Below are 16,887 nucleotides of genomic sequence, written 5' to 3'. Positions count from 1 at the left end.
TGCAGTGAAAGACACACAAGAGCCGAGACAGACCCGCATGGCGGCGTCGCAACCAGCAGCCTTCAAGCGCGTAAAAGAAGGTGTTATTGGTGACGCGGAATAGGGGTGGAGAATTCGCCAGTTGCCAGCTGTCAGAGTGTCGTTTCTCGCTCACGTGGGTCGGCATTGCACAGCAAACAGCGGTACCATAAGCGCACACGGCATTACACACAGAAGGAAGGGATGAAGAAGCACGGCGGCGGCCCCCAGTCACGGGGGACAAGAGTCCACGTCAATTGCACAGTCCGATTGGCTCGCAGCCGCCTGGATGGTGGTCGCGTCGCTGCCGTGCGGTGCGTGTGTCTACAGAAAAATGCAATGATGAAGAAAGTGGAAAGAGGCGCAGTGCGGTCCTCGTCCATCTCAGTTGTTCGTGGCAACAACGACACCATCCCTCCAGATCGCCTGCGGCAAAGACTGTCGCATTCAGCAGCGGTCGGTGCCTTCCCTCTCCCACTGGGGCGCCACTCCACCAAAGCCGTCGCTCGCCCACTCCCCCAACACAACGAGGGAACAACAGCAGACGATGCGGCGCGCGCGACGAGCACGCAGTCACCGTGACCAAGAAGGGGAAGCTGCGTAGCGCAAGCAAAATGAAAATACAATAAGTACTCCATCATTTCAATAGGACGTGGAGGCGCCGCAACCCACACAAAAAAACACAAAGCCGTGCAGTGGCCGTTTCTTCTTTTGCATTGACTACTCTCAAATAACTCCCATGGCCGCACGCCAGCCACCATCGTCGAGCACATCCGCCCAATAAGTAGGGATGTGAAGAAGAGTCCCGGCCCCAGGAGAGGGCGCTGCAGTGGAGGGCGTGAAACACACACTTGTTACGCATCCTCCACGGTCAATCGCGGTGGCTCAATCATCCGTTTTTGCCAATAATCAGTAAAATAACAAGCCCGAATAATCTTCTGGGTCGCTGGCCGGATCCTAAAATTATCCATATAAACCAAACAAGATAGGGAAAAAAAGGGAATTAATGCAGAGGCATTTAATTACCTCAATGCTTTCTTCTGATTATATATATATATATATATTCCTTTGAGCGCTAAAGTGACCTTTTGTACTCAGTTAGGATTTAAATATTATTGCTTACGAAGTGGCGGACTTTGGGGTCCTCCAGCCACAAGACACCGCCGCTCCCCTCGCCAAGTCCTGAAGTGCAAAAACACACGACCGTGTGATATGCCGTCTGCGGTGTTTTACGCTGGCCGTACGTAAGCAAAGGATGCATGTATTCCGTGAGAGTCCAAAAACTCGTATATCCGTTGCAGCTCCCGCGTCAACGCGTGCGATTTCAAGCTGCCTTTATTCGCCGCTCCTTGCAGCGAAGTGTTGTCCACCCAAACGTCCATGGTGGGTGGCAAGGCGGCGGGAAAGGCCGATAAACCCAAGCGTGCCGCGCGTGCCTCGGCCTGCATGATAAGAAAAGGTTTCTTCCCCCATTTCCCTCCGGCAATTTTAACGTCGACAAAGTCTGGAATAAAAACGGCTCCCCATCCATGGAGCGATGCGTCCGTGATGATGGCAACCGATGCTTTCTCGGTAAGCTTGATGATTCGCTTGCGATTGTTCTCGATGGTGTGTCGCAATCTCTCGCCCAAACCGACCGCTGCCGACGGAAGGTTCGCCGGGGATTTCTCCATTACAATTCCCCGGTTAAGTGCGGGTAATCGTCGTCGCACTGCCTTGATGAAAAAGTAGTAGTCGCATAAACGCGTGCACAAAATGGCGGCCGCGTACAAAAAGCGTGACGCCATAACCTCCATTTCCGCGATGGTCAAAGAATTAAGCGCCGGCATGGCGCGTACAGAGCGGACAAACTTGTCACTCAGGGATACCGCCCGGTGAGTGTGATCAAACTGCGCCCCCAGAAAGGTGTACTGCGTAGCGCCCGATTCGCGGTCCTTCCCCATGGATGCGTGACAACTGTCCGCATTGCGAAGCACTTGGGCTTCCCACAATGTCACATCGCTTTTCGACCCTGCAATGCGTATATCATCGATCCAAACGCCGACACGCACCGATGGAGGTGCAGCCCAAAGGAAGTGAACCACCGCCGTCACCCCCGCAATCGCCGAAATAATAATCCGGAGAATTTGTGGGCCGGCCATGTATCCCATAGGGAGCCGTGTGAGCTCCACCAGCGTGCCGACCTCCACGCGGCATCGAAATAGATGCCGAGTCTCCCGCGGTAAAGAGAATTGAAAAAAGGATGCCTTTAAATCCAGGCAGGAAGCGGCCTCAGCCATCACAGGTGGCAAATAATGGGAAATGTGTAAAAGAGGAACATTAGCCTCATAAGGGTCGTCTCTGTTCCTGTCGCGTGGCCACGCGATCCATCGTCGTCGTAAACCGGCGGTTTTCTCCTCCACAACCAAAAGAGTATTATCCATCCGCCTGTTATTGTGGACGAAGCGTCCTCGACTACTCCCGCTTTTTGTAACAAACGCGCGTCAGCTTCTGAAATCCTCCGTGAGCCTTTGCGCGCTTTACCGGAGGAAGAAGGAGGGAAAGGGGGCCGCCCGACGAGTCCCCATGCTTGCATGAGACTCTCCAAGGTAGCCGGGTTCAGCAGGCTTTTGTTCCACTCTAGATTCAATACGGTCACGTTGACTTGCTGCTGTAACGGGATGGTTCGTTCGTCGTGTGGAGTGGCCGGACGCGTCCTTGTCGCGCGTCTCGTTATTGTAGCAGCATGGTTGTGATTAAAATCATGGAAAAACGCTCCTCCGTTCTCAACCAGAGTTCCTGCCCTTCCGCAGTGTCTCCCTTCACATCAATGCGACCAGCGACGACACCTGGGTCAGCATTGTGGTGTACCTCCCCAAATATCGAACAGTATTCTGGGGAAGGTCGAACGGGCCGACGTGCACCGCCAACTGCAAGATCACGTGTGGGTCCAAATTGTATGTCTCCACGATTTGAGCAGCGTGCCGCAACGCACCCCGTTTTATGGAATGCGCCGTGGCTTCCCAGGGAGCCAAAGCTCGTTCGACTTTGGCATTCGTAAGATTCGTGAGCTTTTCGTTTTCTTGAAGTGTCCTGCATAAATTTATAGTGTGGAAGGCGTCCTGCCCTCGTATCCTCACGAACCGCAAGGTGCGGTGGGGGTCCACCCTCGCCGTCTTCGGCGCCACGGACCTATCCAACAATTATGCTCCCGTCCGGCTCCCGTGTGAAATTTTTGGGAGTCAAGGCCTCAATCTCGCACCAACGACTCGCCGTTATCCACGCGAGTCGTAAGACAACACGTTCCTTCCAATCGGTCCGGCTGCGGATTAATTGATTCATCTCTTCCTTTGTCAAGGGGTGCGCCTGCTTCACCACCGATCGCGCCGCAATTTCTTTTCTAGCCCCAGAATCATCATGTCCAGCGGGGTTCCATTCACTTGCAACATGGACCGCGGCATCCTGGCGTACTGCGGTCGGGTCGATGGCGCCACTTCGATTGCCATCAAAAAGGCCGCAAAGCTCTTCTCGTTCATCGTGCTTTCGTGCGCGCGGCAAAAGGTTGTGAATTGCCCCGCGAGGGACATTCCACGCTCCCACGTTGACGGCGCGCACATTTCTCGAGCCACCTCGTTTGCCTTCCTCATATAACCGACCCTAAGCGGGGATGTCGGTAATTCGTCGTACCACAGTCGAGCGTCGTTAGCAAATAAGCTCCATTTCTCTTCTCGATGATTGCGTCGGGCAATTTGTAATATCGGATGAAGCATCGGAGGTGCGGTGCGACGTCTTTGCGGAATAGCGGGAGGTGGTGGAATGGATGGGGCTGCCGTCGTCCGCTTTCATGAGAAGCAGCAATCAGCCCCTCTGCCGTTTTTTAATGGCCGTCCGTACTGCGAGTAACTTCCTCCAGCTGCGTCTCGGACGTTGCTTTTAGACGTTACGTGTCCATAAACATGAAATAACTGGCATCGCAACGGTCGTTGCGTCCCTCGTCGTTTCGCGAGAAGCTGGGTTGCCCTCGCAAAGGTGTCAGCCTCATAAACGGCGGTGCAAAGACGGGTGCGAATGTTGAAGACCGGGATGCCGGGATCGGATGCCATCATGAGCCGCATCCGGAATGCCCGCAGTAAGATCCCGTCCAAATCCATGAAACGGTCGGTGGGATCCTGCACCGCTTCCAGCGCACACATCCACGCAACGAAACGGTCGATGGAAAGTTGGACCTGGTCCTCCGTCTGTTGCCAATAATTGTATGCGCCCCGGAGGTCAACAACGACTCCGGAAATGCCCTCATCCCATATACGCGAGGGCCGAGTGGTGACGTCGAATGCGCAGAAACTCAGTTGCTCTTCTTCTTGACCAGAATGGGCGTTCAAGTGGGATGTGCAGGAAGGCAAAGGCATCAAGGGACAGAAATGTGGTCAAAACAAATTTCCCTGAGACGACTGGGGAACAGCCTGCCGTCTCTCGCGCCGGCCTTCGTTGGGCCGTGCGTGACGACGCGCCCACAGCCGTTAAGCGACGCGTCTGCTCTGGTTGTGTTGTAACGCCGTATTCGGTCTTATTGTGACGCGCGACAGGTCCATCTGTCGGGCCTCTCCGACAGGTGGAGACTTCTTCCCGGCTCGCCGTCTCCGCATCCCACGCGGGTTGCTACGCCTCTTTAGCGCCAACGCGTGCCTCTCGTTCCTCTAGCTGGGCGCGGGTTGCCTCCAACTGCTGTTCGCGTCCGGCGAGCGCGCATTCCCGTTCTGCAAGAAGGCTGCCGGCGACCACAATGTCAGATTCGCATACCGATAGGTTGTTATGCGCCTCTTCCGCCTGCAAATTAAGCTGAACGCTTTGATTCTGCACGTCCACGGCGGCGTAGGCGTAGTCATTGCTCAATCGCTCCCCTTTCGGCGATGAGGAGCCCTTTCTTGCCCCCCAACTCGCGGGCCGCCCGCATGACGGTCAGGACCACTTGGGTCTTGCAATTTGGTACTTGGGGCGCCCGGGGATTCGCCAGATGTCTCGTAAGGGTTGAATCCCCCAGGGTTTGGTGGTAGATCCCAAAATCAAGTGTAAGCCTGTCATTGAGGTGGCCACAGTTAACGACGCCTCCGACATCCCCGGTTTCGTCAATGAACCTTATCTGCACCTCGTTGGTGCCATGTTGGCGCGCCAATTCCGAAAAACGGGCACCAATATCGCTCCACTCGAAGGCAGTGAAATGAACAAAGGCCATTTCCTTAAACCAACCTCGCTGTGTCAGTAAATTTAAAAATAAAAACAAAACATTATCTGGCCTCTATCGGTTTCCTGCACCATTAAATTCGTGTTCTTCCCAGGAATTCATAAGATAGGAAAGGTGTCGTAAAGGAGTGCATTCGCTTATCAGAATATATACAGTAAGTTAGCCAGCCCTCCCGCGTTCATTCTCTTCAAAAGTCCCTTATAAACTAATCAACAAATGATCTATAAATAATTTAAAGTAAAGAGGTGCCTGCCACGAGCATCGACGTCGTGCCGCGGCTGCGAAGGGCCTCGTGCCTTCTCGTTGCGTAGAATTACTGTTGGGGGCAGAGCCTTCCGCCCCGAGGAAGAAATAAGCCAACTTCCTCGTAAAGAACAGCTCACTCGTCTCTCCAGTGTGCAGTCACGGTGACTGCTCCCCTTGCAACCCGCACTCCCCCGCCTCACATTCCTCCCCTTATGCACGCACGCAAAGCGGCACACGACGGAGGCGGCCACGTGGTTCGACAAGCAGTACAGCCAGTTCTTGAGTAGGATGCCCGGAACTCCCGACAACAAGGAAGTCTGAAGCGCCGCTGATCCGGCAGTGCGTCTTGGATCATGCGGCCCTCGGCAACAGGCGCGGCTCACCGAGCTTACATGCAACTGCGTCAATAAGAAGGGAGCACAGAAGAGGCGCACCGCCAGGCTGCACAATGAGAACCACAGCCACGTCATCACGCTCGTTATTTACCCACCGTGATCCGCTCCTCATGGCCACAACGCGCTAGGCGGAATTAAGCCCCGCATCGACGTGGAAGTAGCTCCAGACGACCGCAGTTTCAAAAAAATATACATCAAGAATCGACGGGTGATTCCCACGCAGCCGGAGGGTCAACGACGCCGCAAATGTGGGAAGGACGCGACAAACCACCGTCACGCACACACTAACGCACGTCCGCACACCAACACGCGTACCATCCGCCAAGAGACGTTGAACAGCGCGTCGGCAAAAACGTTGCATGTCCACGGTCCCACGCATGTGACGGGGCCGCGCATTGCGGGGCGCCAAGGCTGCGCCTCAAATCTCAGCAGTCGGCACAAAGCCAGATGCGTTTACCGACGTCACTGCAACACACGCCGGCAGAGTCTCGCTGCGGATGGAGCGGCGGCCGGGCACAACTCAGCGAGCAGAAACGCGGCGCCTGCGTGAAAAAACAGCAAGCACGGTGCGTGGGCAACAGAACACGCCCTTCGTGCTGCTCAGCAACGGCGCGCTGCTTCCGCGGATGCAGAGGGTGGCTCAAAAAGTGACGCTCACAGACACGGAAGAACGCATCAAAGTTGGGGCGGCGATCCGCTTGGTTTCCGCCTCTATGACCCCCTGCCTGCTCCGTCGTCAGTCGAAGCTGTTTAGCGCAACAGCAGAAGGCATCGCGTAGACAAAAAACAGGCATCCGCGTACTTCAACGGGCGTGGGGTTTGTGCCTCGAGTGTTGTGAGAGTCCCGTGAATGCTCTATCGTCCTTCCATTCACTTGCTTGGGCCTTGTGTGTTCCGGCGACGGCAGCGGGCAGCGACTGTTGCCAGCCCCAAACCGCATGCATGCACGCACACACACAACAGTAACGGTCCCCAGCAACGCGTAGCCCACAAAGTCGCACACTGTCCTCCTCTCTCACAAGAGAAGAAAAAGGAAGGCGGTGGTGACCGTTGGGCAAAAACCCAAGAAGAAAGACGCACACCCACGGAGTGCTCACAGTTTGCTCCCCCAAACGGGAAACAAACCAAAACAGATTCACAAGAAACCCACTCCCCGCATCCCCCATCCCATCCCCAAGAACCATCAGTCATGACATTTGGGGCGCATGTCAACGGCACCCCGTTTCACGGGCTCGTTTCGACTTCCCAGTGCCGACCACCCACATCAGCGCTGCGCTGCGGGAGCGAAAGGCGGTGCAAAACAAATTCACAAACAAAATCAATACAACGCAGCATCCACTACAATCCGCTCCACGAGAAAAAGCGGCAATGATGACGGTAGCAACACACAAACACAAAGACAACGCCTCAGCGGTGCGGCCACGCAACAAACACGTAGCAATGCCACTACCGCCAGTACCATCCAAAATGCGATCCCTTCCACCTCCCAGACACACCGCAGTGCTCGTTGAGGCAAAGCAACACGGGGAGTCTCGGGGAGAAACATGCGCCTGTTTCACTCACTGTAGAAGACACGTACTTCTGCATCCGCCATCCCCCACCTGGCACCGACATCCCTTCCTCAGCCCAAATTCCGCAACAGCCACCGCCGCCTCCCTACACTCACCCTCAGTCGGGTGCTCAACCGCGCCGCATCTCTGCCAGCCACCCATCAGCACCCTGTCTGCGTGTTGCACATAAATAATCTCCCACAAAATTTCTCGAAATAACTCCTCCCAACCATTAAATTATGCCGCCAGACGCTCATTGCACTGCCTCACAGCGCTGGTTGTCGTGTGGTACCCACCCGCCGTAGCCATCCGCAGCCCAACCAGCGTCTTCCGCGGCGAATCAACAAAGAAAAAGCCGTCCACCAGCGGAAAGTTTCGACCTACGGAATGTACAGCACCCCGCACTCTACATCAGTCTTCTGGTAACGGTGTTCCACAGACGGGAAAAAATTGTGCCCGGTGGAGCCCTCCTGTGAGTACACCTCCGGCGCACAGCGGTGTCACTGACGTCGTGTTGGTGGCCTCAGCCCCTCCAGTTTGAGTCCTACTGCAACCATGGAATCCCCATTTAAAAATGCAAACACGGTGTAATTCCCCAAAATTTTTGGTATGAAATAATCTCTGACCCTCGATACAAATAAGTTAAAATCAGCCTGCGGCACTAACTTTGCCAAAATGCACAATGTTTTACTTGCAAGGTGGGCAGATATCGGTGCATTGAAAGGCAATTCACCATTTCGCTCTCCTTGTACTCGGACGGTATCCACAAGCTTGTGGGACACGTTATTAACATCTCACATTTTATTAGATCCCAAAGTAAGGTAATATTTGGTATCCAAAGCGGTCATCTTATCAACTGTACTGTTGCAAGCCTCAATCCGACCACCAGATCATAGCTTATCAAAGGTGTAGCAAAGAAGCAGTCCCACTTTATCCATGCAACCCTTCACCTCCCTCCAGTGCTCTGCCTGCTTACCAAAAGGCTGGTCACGCTTCATCCAAACGCACGGCGCCTTCACTTCTTTTTCTTCCGGGTAATTCATTACGATTCTTACGGCTGTCCCTTGGTTGTACCATTCCTTAAAGTTACCCTCGTTCGGTGTTGTTACCATAGCCATGCCCCATTCATGAAGAAGCCGCATCCTAGACGGATCACGACCCTTCTTTGCCGCGCAGTAGACAACATACCCATTGAGCCCACGCCAAGACAAACTCCTCACAACAGACACATTACTGGAGTCACCCATGTATACTGACACCGCTTGACGGTCTTGTCAAAAACTTACGTCGTATCTCCCAAACAGTAGAAAACAACCTGGAGTTGCTCCGCATCGTAGTGCAGCAGCTGGTAGATGAGGTAAGAACCGGCATTCATCGACTTCCCAATCCCGGGCGTCCCAATCATGACACGCGGATGAGGCTTAAAGTGCTCCTCAGGACGACTGTTAAACAATTCGGTTACATCGCCCTTGACGATCTGCCACACGCGCTCCACCTCACAGTTCACATGGCAGTCAAAAATAGGTTCCGTCCCCCCCACGAGTACGGCCATCCCTTGTCCGAGGTGAGCACCATCAGCCTGGAACGCGGTGCACCGGATTGCTGCACACTGTAATCCTTTTCGAGAGTTTCGCCAACTGCCCTGCACGTCCATGACTGCGGCGGTTCCCCCTTCTTCACACCCATTCCCGTCCCTTTGTCACCAGGGACTTCCACGACATGATGCCACCTCGCATTGTAAACAGACTCGTACAATCCCTCCAGGTATATCGGTGCACTCGACTTCTTTGGGTTCCTCGCCTCCTCGGCGGCTGTATCCAAGAACCTTTTAGTGACTTCATGAACACCTGTTTTCACCTCCGCAGTAGCCACCAACCACTTCAGTAGATTGTCCACACCATTTTTTTAAAGCTTACTTACATCTTCTTCCAAACCCATTTCCTCCCGTACAGTCTTCTCCATCTCCGCATAAGCACCTAATGCCCGTACTTTTTTTTTTTTCTTCTCTTACCAGTCGTAGTAACTACGCCTCAATTGTGCAGCTCTGGTAAGCGTACGAAGGAATTCAGTAGCAAGGATAACCTTACTCCGCGGGCAGCCACTATAGAATGGCTCCAACATCTGCCCTTCCGGCCCGTAAAACTAAGTAACAACTACTCATCGGGTTTGAAGCATGAACAGCAGGCGCTTGGCTTCCTCTCTAGTAAGAGTACTAGACCCTGGCACCACGTTGAGGTGGCCGGCTGAGCCAGGGGATGCCCGTACTTCGTTCAATACTCCCGCATCGCGGATATACCTCGTGGGATCACTAAAAAAATCCTCAGTAAGACATTCCGATTGGCGTGCAAAATGCCTTTGCCTTCCATTTCCAGCGTAAGAAAATCATTCAGCTTTATTTCCATGACGCGAACTCTTCCTCCAAACAACAAATCTCCGATCACAGCATATAAGTTAAATATTACTTGTTGTTGGTCCCGCCTTGCCTTTTCTCCTGCCTCACGTCTTTCTTCTGTCAGTACCTGAGTGAGTACTCCGTTCAATTTTCCCCTTGCAAGAGGAGTGACCGTATCCTTTTCTTCATAGTCCCTCCATTGCCCGAGAAAGAGCACACCCTCGTGATGAAGCCTATTAACAGCCTCCAATAGTATTTCCCTCTCATCCAGCTCTATTTTCAGCTCTCTGTATGACGACGATGCCGTTATTAAGCCCAATATTTCATTGTCGTTAATAAACATCTCGGAATTCAAAACAAACACCGAAATAGAGATGTTCTCATTGGTGTCAACAACGCCCCTGCCGCCAAAATAATTACGAAGGAAATAGTTCAGCTTCATTTCAGTGCTGCTAGTGCTTCCCTCCAGCAGAATGTCCTCTACGCTGCTGCTCATCGTCCACTGTGGTCGCTGCGCTTCCTCGTCTCTTGTGTGTGTCGCAGCGGGTTGATCTGTGTCACCTTCAGACGCCGGCCTCGCTCTCCTCTGACGATCTCCCTGCGGCACAGCAGACGCTTTATTTCCGGACATTGTTTCTCCTTGCTTTCTTAGTTGGATTGAGTTAAAGCTGAATACTAACCAGCAGTCAAAAGGAAGAATAGAATAAAATACGCACAGGAATGACTGACAGCCTCAGCACGAGAGTCACCTACAAGGTGTGAAATGCACACAAAATGCACAAGGACCGCCGCAACAACGGCAAGTGGGTGCCATTCACCCAGCACAGTCTTGGTGAGGGCAAACGATAACAACAACGTGGTGCGCACGGAGGGTTCGTCCACGCATACCGCTCGCTACGGTCCCGCATCCGTGTGGCACCGCCGTCCACCGCACACACTCCACAAAAGGACGTGGGCATATCGTCACTGACACGTACAAACCCACAAAAGTGGGAAGAGAATTCGGTACAGCAACGGCCAAACGCAGGGAACACAAAAACACACGCCACAACAGCGGCGCATCACGGTAAGCTCCCACAGGGAAAATATATGTATATATGTATATATTTTTTATCGAATTTTTTTGCAATTCGCTCAGTACAAAAGAACCATGACACTGCCTTCAATATTGCATTCGTCATTTACATCCCCAATGCATAGCACCACGGATATCGCCCCTCCATGGTGAAAACGAATGCTTCATTTTGTTGTGGTATCACCGCGCAGCCATTCGCCTGGATGGAAAAAAGAAGAAAATCAGGCGTCCGTCAACATGGAATGAGGAGGAACTCCACCGCAGTGTCCTCCACGACGCAAACACTCCGCGGCCAGTGCCCGGTGTCGTGTGCGGACTCCGCGAGGGGCTTTTTGGGCATGCCACTGTGCCACACGGAGTGCCCCCTCGGAACGCAACAGCAGACGCGTCCCTTCCGGTCGCACTGGTGTCAGTGGCAGATTCCACTGCCTCGCTGCGTGCCACTGGCGTCGGTTACGATGCTGCAGTGTGAGAGAGAGGGTGCCGACAGGAGCAGTGCTGGGCTGGGTGGGCAATGCCCTCCGCGGCAAGACACCCAGCGCGACTCCTGACCGCTGCACCCACGCACTTCCCTCCGCTACTCTCCCTCCACCCGGCAATCACACAGCCACCAGCACATTGTCCCCGAAATAACACACACGTAAAAGCGTCGCGGCATATCTCTCGAGAGAACAGAGTGGCAGCCACACGCTGCGGCCATCGTGCCGACAAGTGTGCCCTCGAACAACTTTGTTTTGGGGCCACACGCACACCACGCAGGGATCAACCACAGCAACGCACAAAAGTGCAACCAAAAACATTCGCCCACCGCCACCGCCATCGCACATCTACAGAAGAGACACAAACACGCAAAAGGCCCAACTCCGCCGCAGACGCACAATCACGTGCGCCAACAGCTGACAAGAGGAGTCTCTCACCTCGTGCCCCTTCGATGTACCGGGAGATACCGCATTTCGAACCAATCATGCTGCACGCGGTGCGCTGCACACAAAATGAGAGAGAACCGCAACGTGACCCCCTCCCGGTGTCTCTCCCTTCTTCATTTCCACAAAAGAAAGCGGCAAACGAATACCGGCGGGGAATAAGAGAGGATCCTCCGTCGGCACCGTAATATTTTGTGCATTGTGTGCGTGCGCCCGCACGTACTTACGATGGGAACACACACGGTGCGAGTCGGGTGAGTTCACCGTTCCAGCTCGCATCTCCACCAGACGAGTCGTTGACGGCTCCATCTCGCTTCATAACAAATCGAATAACAGTGCACACGTAAGTGGCTGTGCTCCGCATCCGCATTTGGTCCGCCTTTTGGGTCCAACGTCACCGGGTGGCGGAAAGAAACGACTCGTATCAAAATTCTTCCATTTGCTGCTGCTGCCGCCTCATTTCCCGTAAAGGAGCCACTGATCCCTCTCTCTTTGGCGATAAAGGGTCCTCACGCATGGGATGCATCCTGCCTCGTGTGGTATGAGGAAAGCCAGGAGTCCCCAACGTTGCCAATGCGGGATTGGCCGTCCAGTGCGGTGAGTACAACACGCTGGATCTGTCGGAGGATCGTCGTACACACTTCAGTCCGCCCGTGGCAGATACAATCCTCGGGCAGCCACACCTGTGCAGAACAGAACACCCTGTTGGAGAACGCCGAGCAGCTCCACCGACGTGTCGGAGAACCTCACAAAAAGAGGGCCGGTCAACCTGCGGCACATTACCGTACAACTTTAATATCCTGGCATCGAGAAGAGCGTTTATACCTGAGAGTGTTTGGCCCCATCATTATCATCATCACTGCTCAAATCATCTCAACAGGCAACAATGGCATCGCTCTCGTATTGCCCATGCCCGTTGGCCTCCTCCACCCGCCGCGTCACGTCCGTATGAATAAAGTCTCGTCATGCACAGCGATGCGCCCCCTCGTTTCAGATAAATACCAATATTTTATAGTCACCAAGGTAGCAGTTCAGTTCTCCCTCCACAGGCACACCTCATAGAGGACGTCCTTCTGTTCCCTTTGCCGAATCAACGCACCGCACCCAGTGGATAAGCCCTGGTAGTCCCACCAAAAAACAAGTGTTCGATTCCCACAGTAGCGAATATTCTGTGTGATATGGAACGCACAGTTTATTGTGCTAGTGCACCGCCTCGACGGCCGCCTCGCAATGGTGCAAAGGTGTCATTGCCCCTGCCTGGGTGAGGCCTAAGCCCCACATTACACGCACACAGAGAAGCACACGACGCATTTGAAAATATATTAATATTTTTTCACGGCACATCTATGGGAAGGAGCACCACCCCCGTATGCATGTTGGCAAAGCAATGGCCCCACAACGGCGGTGCTAAAAAAACGCATCCAGAAACAGAGGAAAGAGAAAAGGGGTGTGGAACACCCACAAGAAATGATGGATAGCCCATTTAAAACTGGCAGCAAAGAAAAGGAAAGAAGCAGCAGCAGTAGTACTGGTGGTGACCATCATTTCCTTTTTTTTTCCCTTCACTCGCTAATAGCCCAAACACGTGGGGTTCAAAAGTCCTCTTCACACAAAATTGTGCGGCAGTTAGCCTCTCTCCAACCAGCCGCCTCAATACATCCAAAAGAGCACACAAGAAAACCACAAATACCCATGGGAAAGAAAAAGAAAAACAATAAAAGATCCCACGGCATTAGTACGGAGGCGGAACGACACGCTTTTCGCACAAGTAGTCGTAAAGTCGGCCAGAGAAAAAGAGATCCAGGCCCGAGCAAACTCGGACGCCACAGGCGGTTATTGTGCGCCTTTCAGGTTTTTCAGCCGGCTCCTGTTCCACCCGAGGGAAGAGGGCTGGCGGAATGTGATCCTCGCCGCAACGAGTCGCTGCATCGGGGGCCAACAAAACAAATCCTCGCATATTGCGGGTGTCAAGTGGGCCACACCACCGCATTTCCACGTCATTATCGCTCGGCTGCGCATGTGCGTCTCTTCACGTACCCCGTCGCTCCTCAAGAAGTCTTTCCGCAGGAGTCCTCAAATGCAGTGGACGCTTGAGAGCAACAGGCCAGGCCTCGCAGTCGCTGTCAGTCTCACAAACCACCTCCAATGATTTCCCACCGCAAAGCAAAAGTGCGAATGCGCGGTGGTTGTTTGTTCCAAGGCTGGACGGAGTGATTTTTTGCGTGGCATCATGGCGGTGCGTCCCATTGCCAAAAACTGCCTCCTGGCGTGTTGTTGCCAGCTGTGCCTCGCCGCCGTAGTTCACAAATGAGGTTGTGGACAGGCCGATGAGAACTTTTTCGATGTCACGTATCCACATGGTGACTGGAGGTCGTTTGCGATTTAACGGGAATCCCTGATGGCCCAGATCACAGGAATGAATACGTTTGCAGTCCTCCGAGAGGAAATATAGGCGTCTGCGAGCATTGCCCTTGCTCGGTATCTTTGTCACGCAGACCCCGTTGCGTAAGTAATTCAGCACCTGATCCACAACAGAACTGAGGTGGTGTTCCGTTGTCTCGGCATCATGCATTTTTCCATTTTTCTTTGCCACGTAATCATCAAGCATACGCTGTCGATACACCTCGAGTCCTCGTCCCAGCCTCTCCTTGCGGGACTTTTCATCTTCAGCGCTGGCCAATTATGTCTGTTCCTCTTGCGTGAAGACCTCGTCAAACTGACGTCGAATGATGTCCGTCTAGCCCGGATTCACAGGAATGTCTTCAACGGAAATGAGCTTCGGCAAATACTCCTCGATCATTTTGATGTCGGCAGCTAGAGCCCTCTCGGCGACGTCCTCCTTGGCTTTCGCCTGCTCGCGCTTCTTCTTCCGCTCCTCGGCCAAGGGACGCACCTGTTCCAGGAATTTTGTATTCATTTCCTTAATTTGATGGATCAACTGCCTCCGCTGGCGACACCGCTCCTCCCGGACGGTCCTTCGCACCGCCTCAATGGAATGCCGCTCCCGCATTACGGCCTCTCGCCCCTTCGCCCTGTCAATTTGAACCATCTCGAGCTGCTGCTCCTTCGTCTCAATGGTGCTCTGCCGTAGGCTGAGTCCTTGCTCCAGCTGCTGCATCGCCTGCCGCAACCTCACAGAGGCACTCTCCTCGGTCTGTTTCCTCGTTCGGATCCTCTCCACCGTATGCTCATACTCGCAAATGCGGTCTTCGCGGTCGGCCTGCAGAGCACTGCTCTCCCGCTTCTTCGCCTCCAGAGTCCTCTCAAGTTCGTCCAACGTGGCCCCATCTCTCCGCTCAAGCTCTTTGGCCATCTTCTCCACCTCATGCTTGGCACGCTCGCAAAACACACTCAGCTGCCGTTCCCGCGCCTCCTCACGGTTGCTCTCAATGGCGTTGACGCGCTTCATCCCTTCCTCCTCCATGTCTGAAATGGGCCTGTTGGATTCATAGCCACAATGCCTGTGGTCGTACACGGTCCGGGCAATCATGAGTTCATCCCGCAACTCCATGATGTCCTGATCAGGAAACCGCTTGTCAATGGCAAGATCCCTTGTAACGGATCCGATTCCGGTCGAGACAATGGAACGATTCCTCCGCCCACACGGCATCCAAAAAGGCGTGAGCCAATAAAGCCGTCTCGGTAGAACCAGTGAGGCTATTGTTGCGGTTGCCTTTTTCCGTATTGTACGCTCAGCGCAACAACTGACTGAATTCTGAATTTCCAAAGGGAATGCGCAGACGACGGCGGCAAATGCTGGAGACAATTCCTGCTGCCGACACCAGTTCTCGTTGAGCCCCTTCGTGGTGTGGCTGCGCGGTGGCATCAGTGCCACACAAAGCGGACCGTTCGGCATATCCCAAGGCGACAAATGTCAGGGAGTTTGCATCCATATAATGTGCAAACTCCGCCTCACCATCATCGCGGTGAAGCTGAAGAACGACGGTGTCGGGCAAATAAGAAGGCATTGCCTCCAGCTCAGGCGTTGGCTGCTTTCCACACAGCACGGGGAAAAGCTACTTCTCATAGTTTTTGACGATAGTGTCCATCGCCGCTCGAGCGTCGCCGGCCAATGAGACACGAATTCGCGCCACCATTCGCACACGAGGTCCCTCCTTCAGGGAGCCCACAATAACTCCGGGCTCGTTGTCGGCGTCAAGAAGGTCTGCGCGATGCTGTGTTGACCCAATGACATAGCACGAGAGGGCAAAAATGCCCTTTTTGGCGCCCAGCCAAATAAATTCGGTGATGACTCAAGCAGCATATCCTTCTCCAGCTGCACAGCCGTACATGAGCTGTCGCTTTGGTGAAGAACGCACGCCGTAGATGAAGGCCACCATGTTCTTGCGTTCATAAGTAAAGTTGGGGGCGGTAGTGGCACACAATTTTCGGAAGAGTGTACTTGCGTCCGGCACGTCCAACGCCACATCGACGTCAAACAAGGCCTCAGCAACCGCAAATCCGGCATCCCTCAGGGGCTGGAGGCAATTCAACTGCGCCGTGTTGCCGTCCACCCGCATTGTCGCAAGGAGCTGCGAGGACGGCGTCGTGGTTTGGTGGGAGCAGAAACGGCCTTCGCCTCCATTGGAAGAATATCACATTGAATGCTGCGCTGTGCGTTTGTTGCATGCACAGAGAAAAGGGTCAAAGACAGAAAGAAAGAAAAGAAGAGAGAGACCGAGAGGGAAACAACACTGAATAATATTCTGGGCCGCTGTCCGGATCCTGAAATTATCCAAAAAGGACAGGAGAAAAAAAGCGGCAAATGGAGAGGCAATGAGTTCGCCGCAATGTTTTCCCCAAAATATATGCACATTCCGTCAATCACTGCCGCGGACTGCTGCGCACAGTTACAATTAGAAACACTTATCCCCTGCGAAGCGGCAGGCCTTTGGGGCTCCTCCACCCACAAGGTGGGAATCACAAAGTGGGTGGGTGGGACGGCAAAAATAAAAATAAAAAACAATAATTTCGTCTTACATCTGTCTGCTCCCTGACTCCCTCAATCGCGGTCTCCAAAAAGACCGTACGATAAAAGAGAAAAAAGTTGTGAAGAGATATCTTCGTTTG

General features: G+C 53.6%; 3 protein-coding genes, 1 non-coding gene and 4 pseudogenes across 4 annotated transcripts, besides 8 other annotated features; all 8 read right to left on the bottom strand.

The window, feature by feature from the left end:
- Positions 1 to 16,887: part of a sequence feature (areas not merged during assembly with more than two copies in the genome that could not be assigned to a particular haplotype) that runs on past both edges of the window.
- On the bottom strand, positions 119 to 183 carry Tc00.1047053511771.209. Its single transcript, XR_008255772.1, has one exon. It is a non-coding gene; the product is annotated as a C/D small nucleolar RNA (snoRNA), TB8C3C3, 5' partial (small nucleolar RNA).
- Positions 204 to 791, bottom strand: Tc00.1047053511771.199 (uncharacterized protein; the record flags this gene model as incomplete). The annotated part of the gene is made up of 1 exon (XM_812955.1): positions 204 to 791. The coding sequence occupies one exon, from the start codon at positions 789 to 791 to the stop codon at positions 204 to 206; it is 588 nt and encodes a 195-aa protein (XP_818048.1).
- Positions 948 to 1,185: a mobile genetic element.
- Positions 948 to 5,435: a mobile genetic element.
- Positions 1,062 to 1,083: a sequence feature (AT_rich).
- Positions 5,263 to 5,435: a mobile genetic element.
- Positions 5,458 to 5,952, bottom strand: Tc00.1047053511771.185 (uncharacterized protein; the record flags this gene model as incomplete). The annotated part of the gene is made up of 1 exon (XM_812953.1): positions 5,458 to 5,952. One exon carries the CDS (start codon positions 5,950 to 5,952, stop codon positions 5,458 to 5,460), a length of 495 nt encoding a protein of 164 aa, XP_818046.1.
- On the bottom strand, positions 6,681 to 7,061 carry Tc00.1047053511771.171 (uncharacterized protein; the record flags this gene model as incomplete). The annotated part of the gene is made up of 1 exon (XM_812954.1): positions 6,681 to 7,061. One exon carries the CDS (start codon positions 7,059 to 7,061, stop codon positions 6,681 to 6,683), a length of 381 nt encoding a protein of 126 aa, XP_818047.1.
- Tc00.1047053511771.156 lies at positions 7,437 to 9,418 on the bottom strand (annotated as a pseudogene).
- Positions 9,419 to 9,681: a mobile genetic element.
- On the bottom strand, positions 9,682 to 10,450 carry Tc00.1047053511771.143 (annotated as a pseudogene).
- On the bottom strand, positions 11,934 to 12,674 carry Tc00.1047053511771.132 (annotated as a pseudogene).
- Positions 13,548 to 16,337, bottom strand: Tc00.1047053511771.120 (annotated as a pseudogene).
- Positions 16,464 to 16,509: a sequence feature (CT-rich).
- Positions 16,515 to 16,887: part of a mobile genetic element that runs on past the window's edge.

The sequence above is a fragment of the Trypanosoma cruzi genome, genomic scaffold (assembly GCF_000209065.1).
Source record: "Trypanosoma cruzi strain CL Brener 1047053517163 genomic scaffold, whole genome shotgun sequence".
Classification (NCBI taxonomy): Eukaryota; Euglenozoa; class Kinetoplastea; order Trypanosomatida; family Trypanosomatidae; genus Trypanosoma; species Trypanosoma cruzi.
This window is presented reverse-complemented; position numbering and strand designations above follow the sequence as displayed.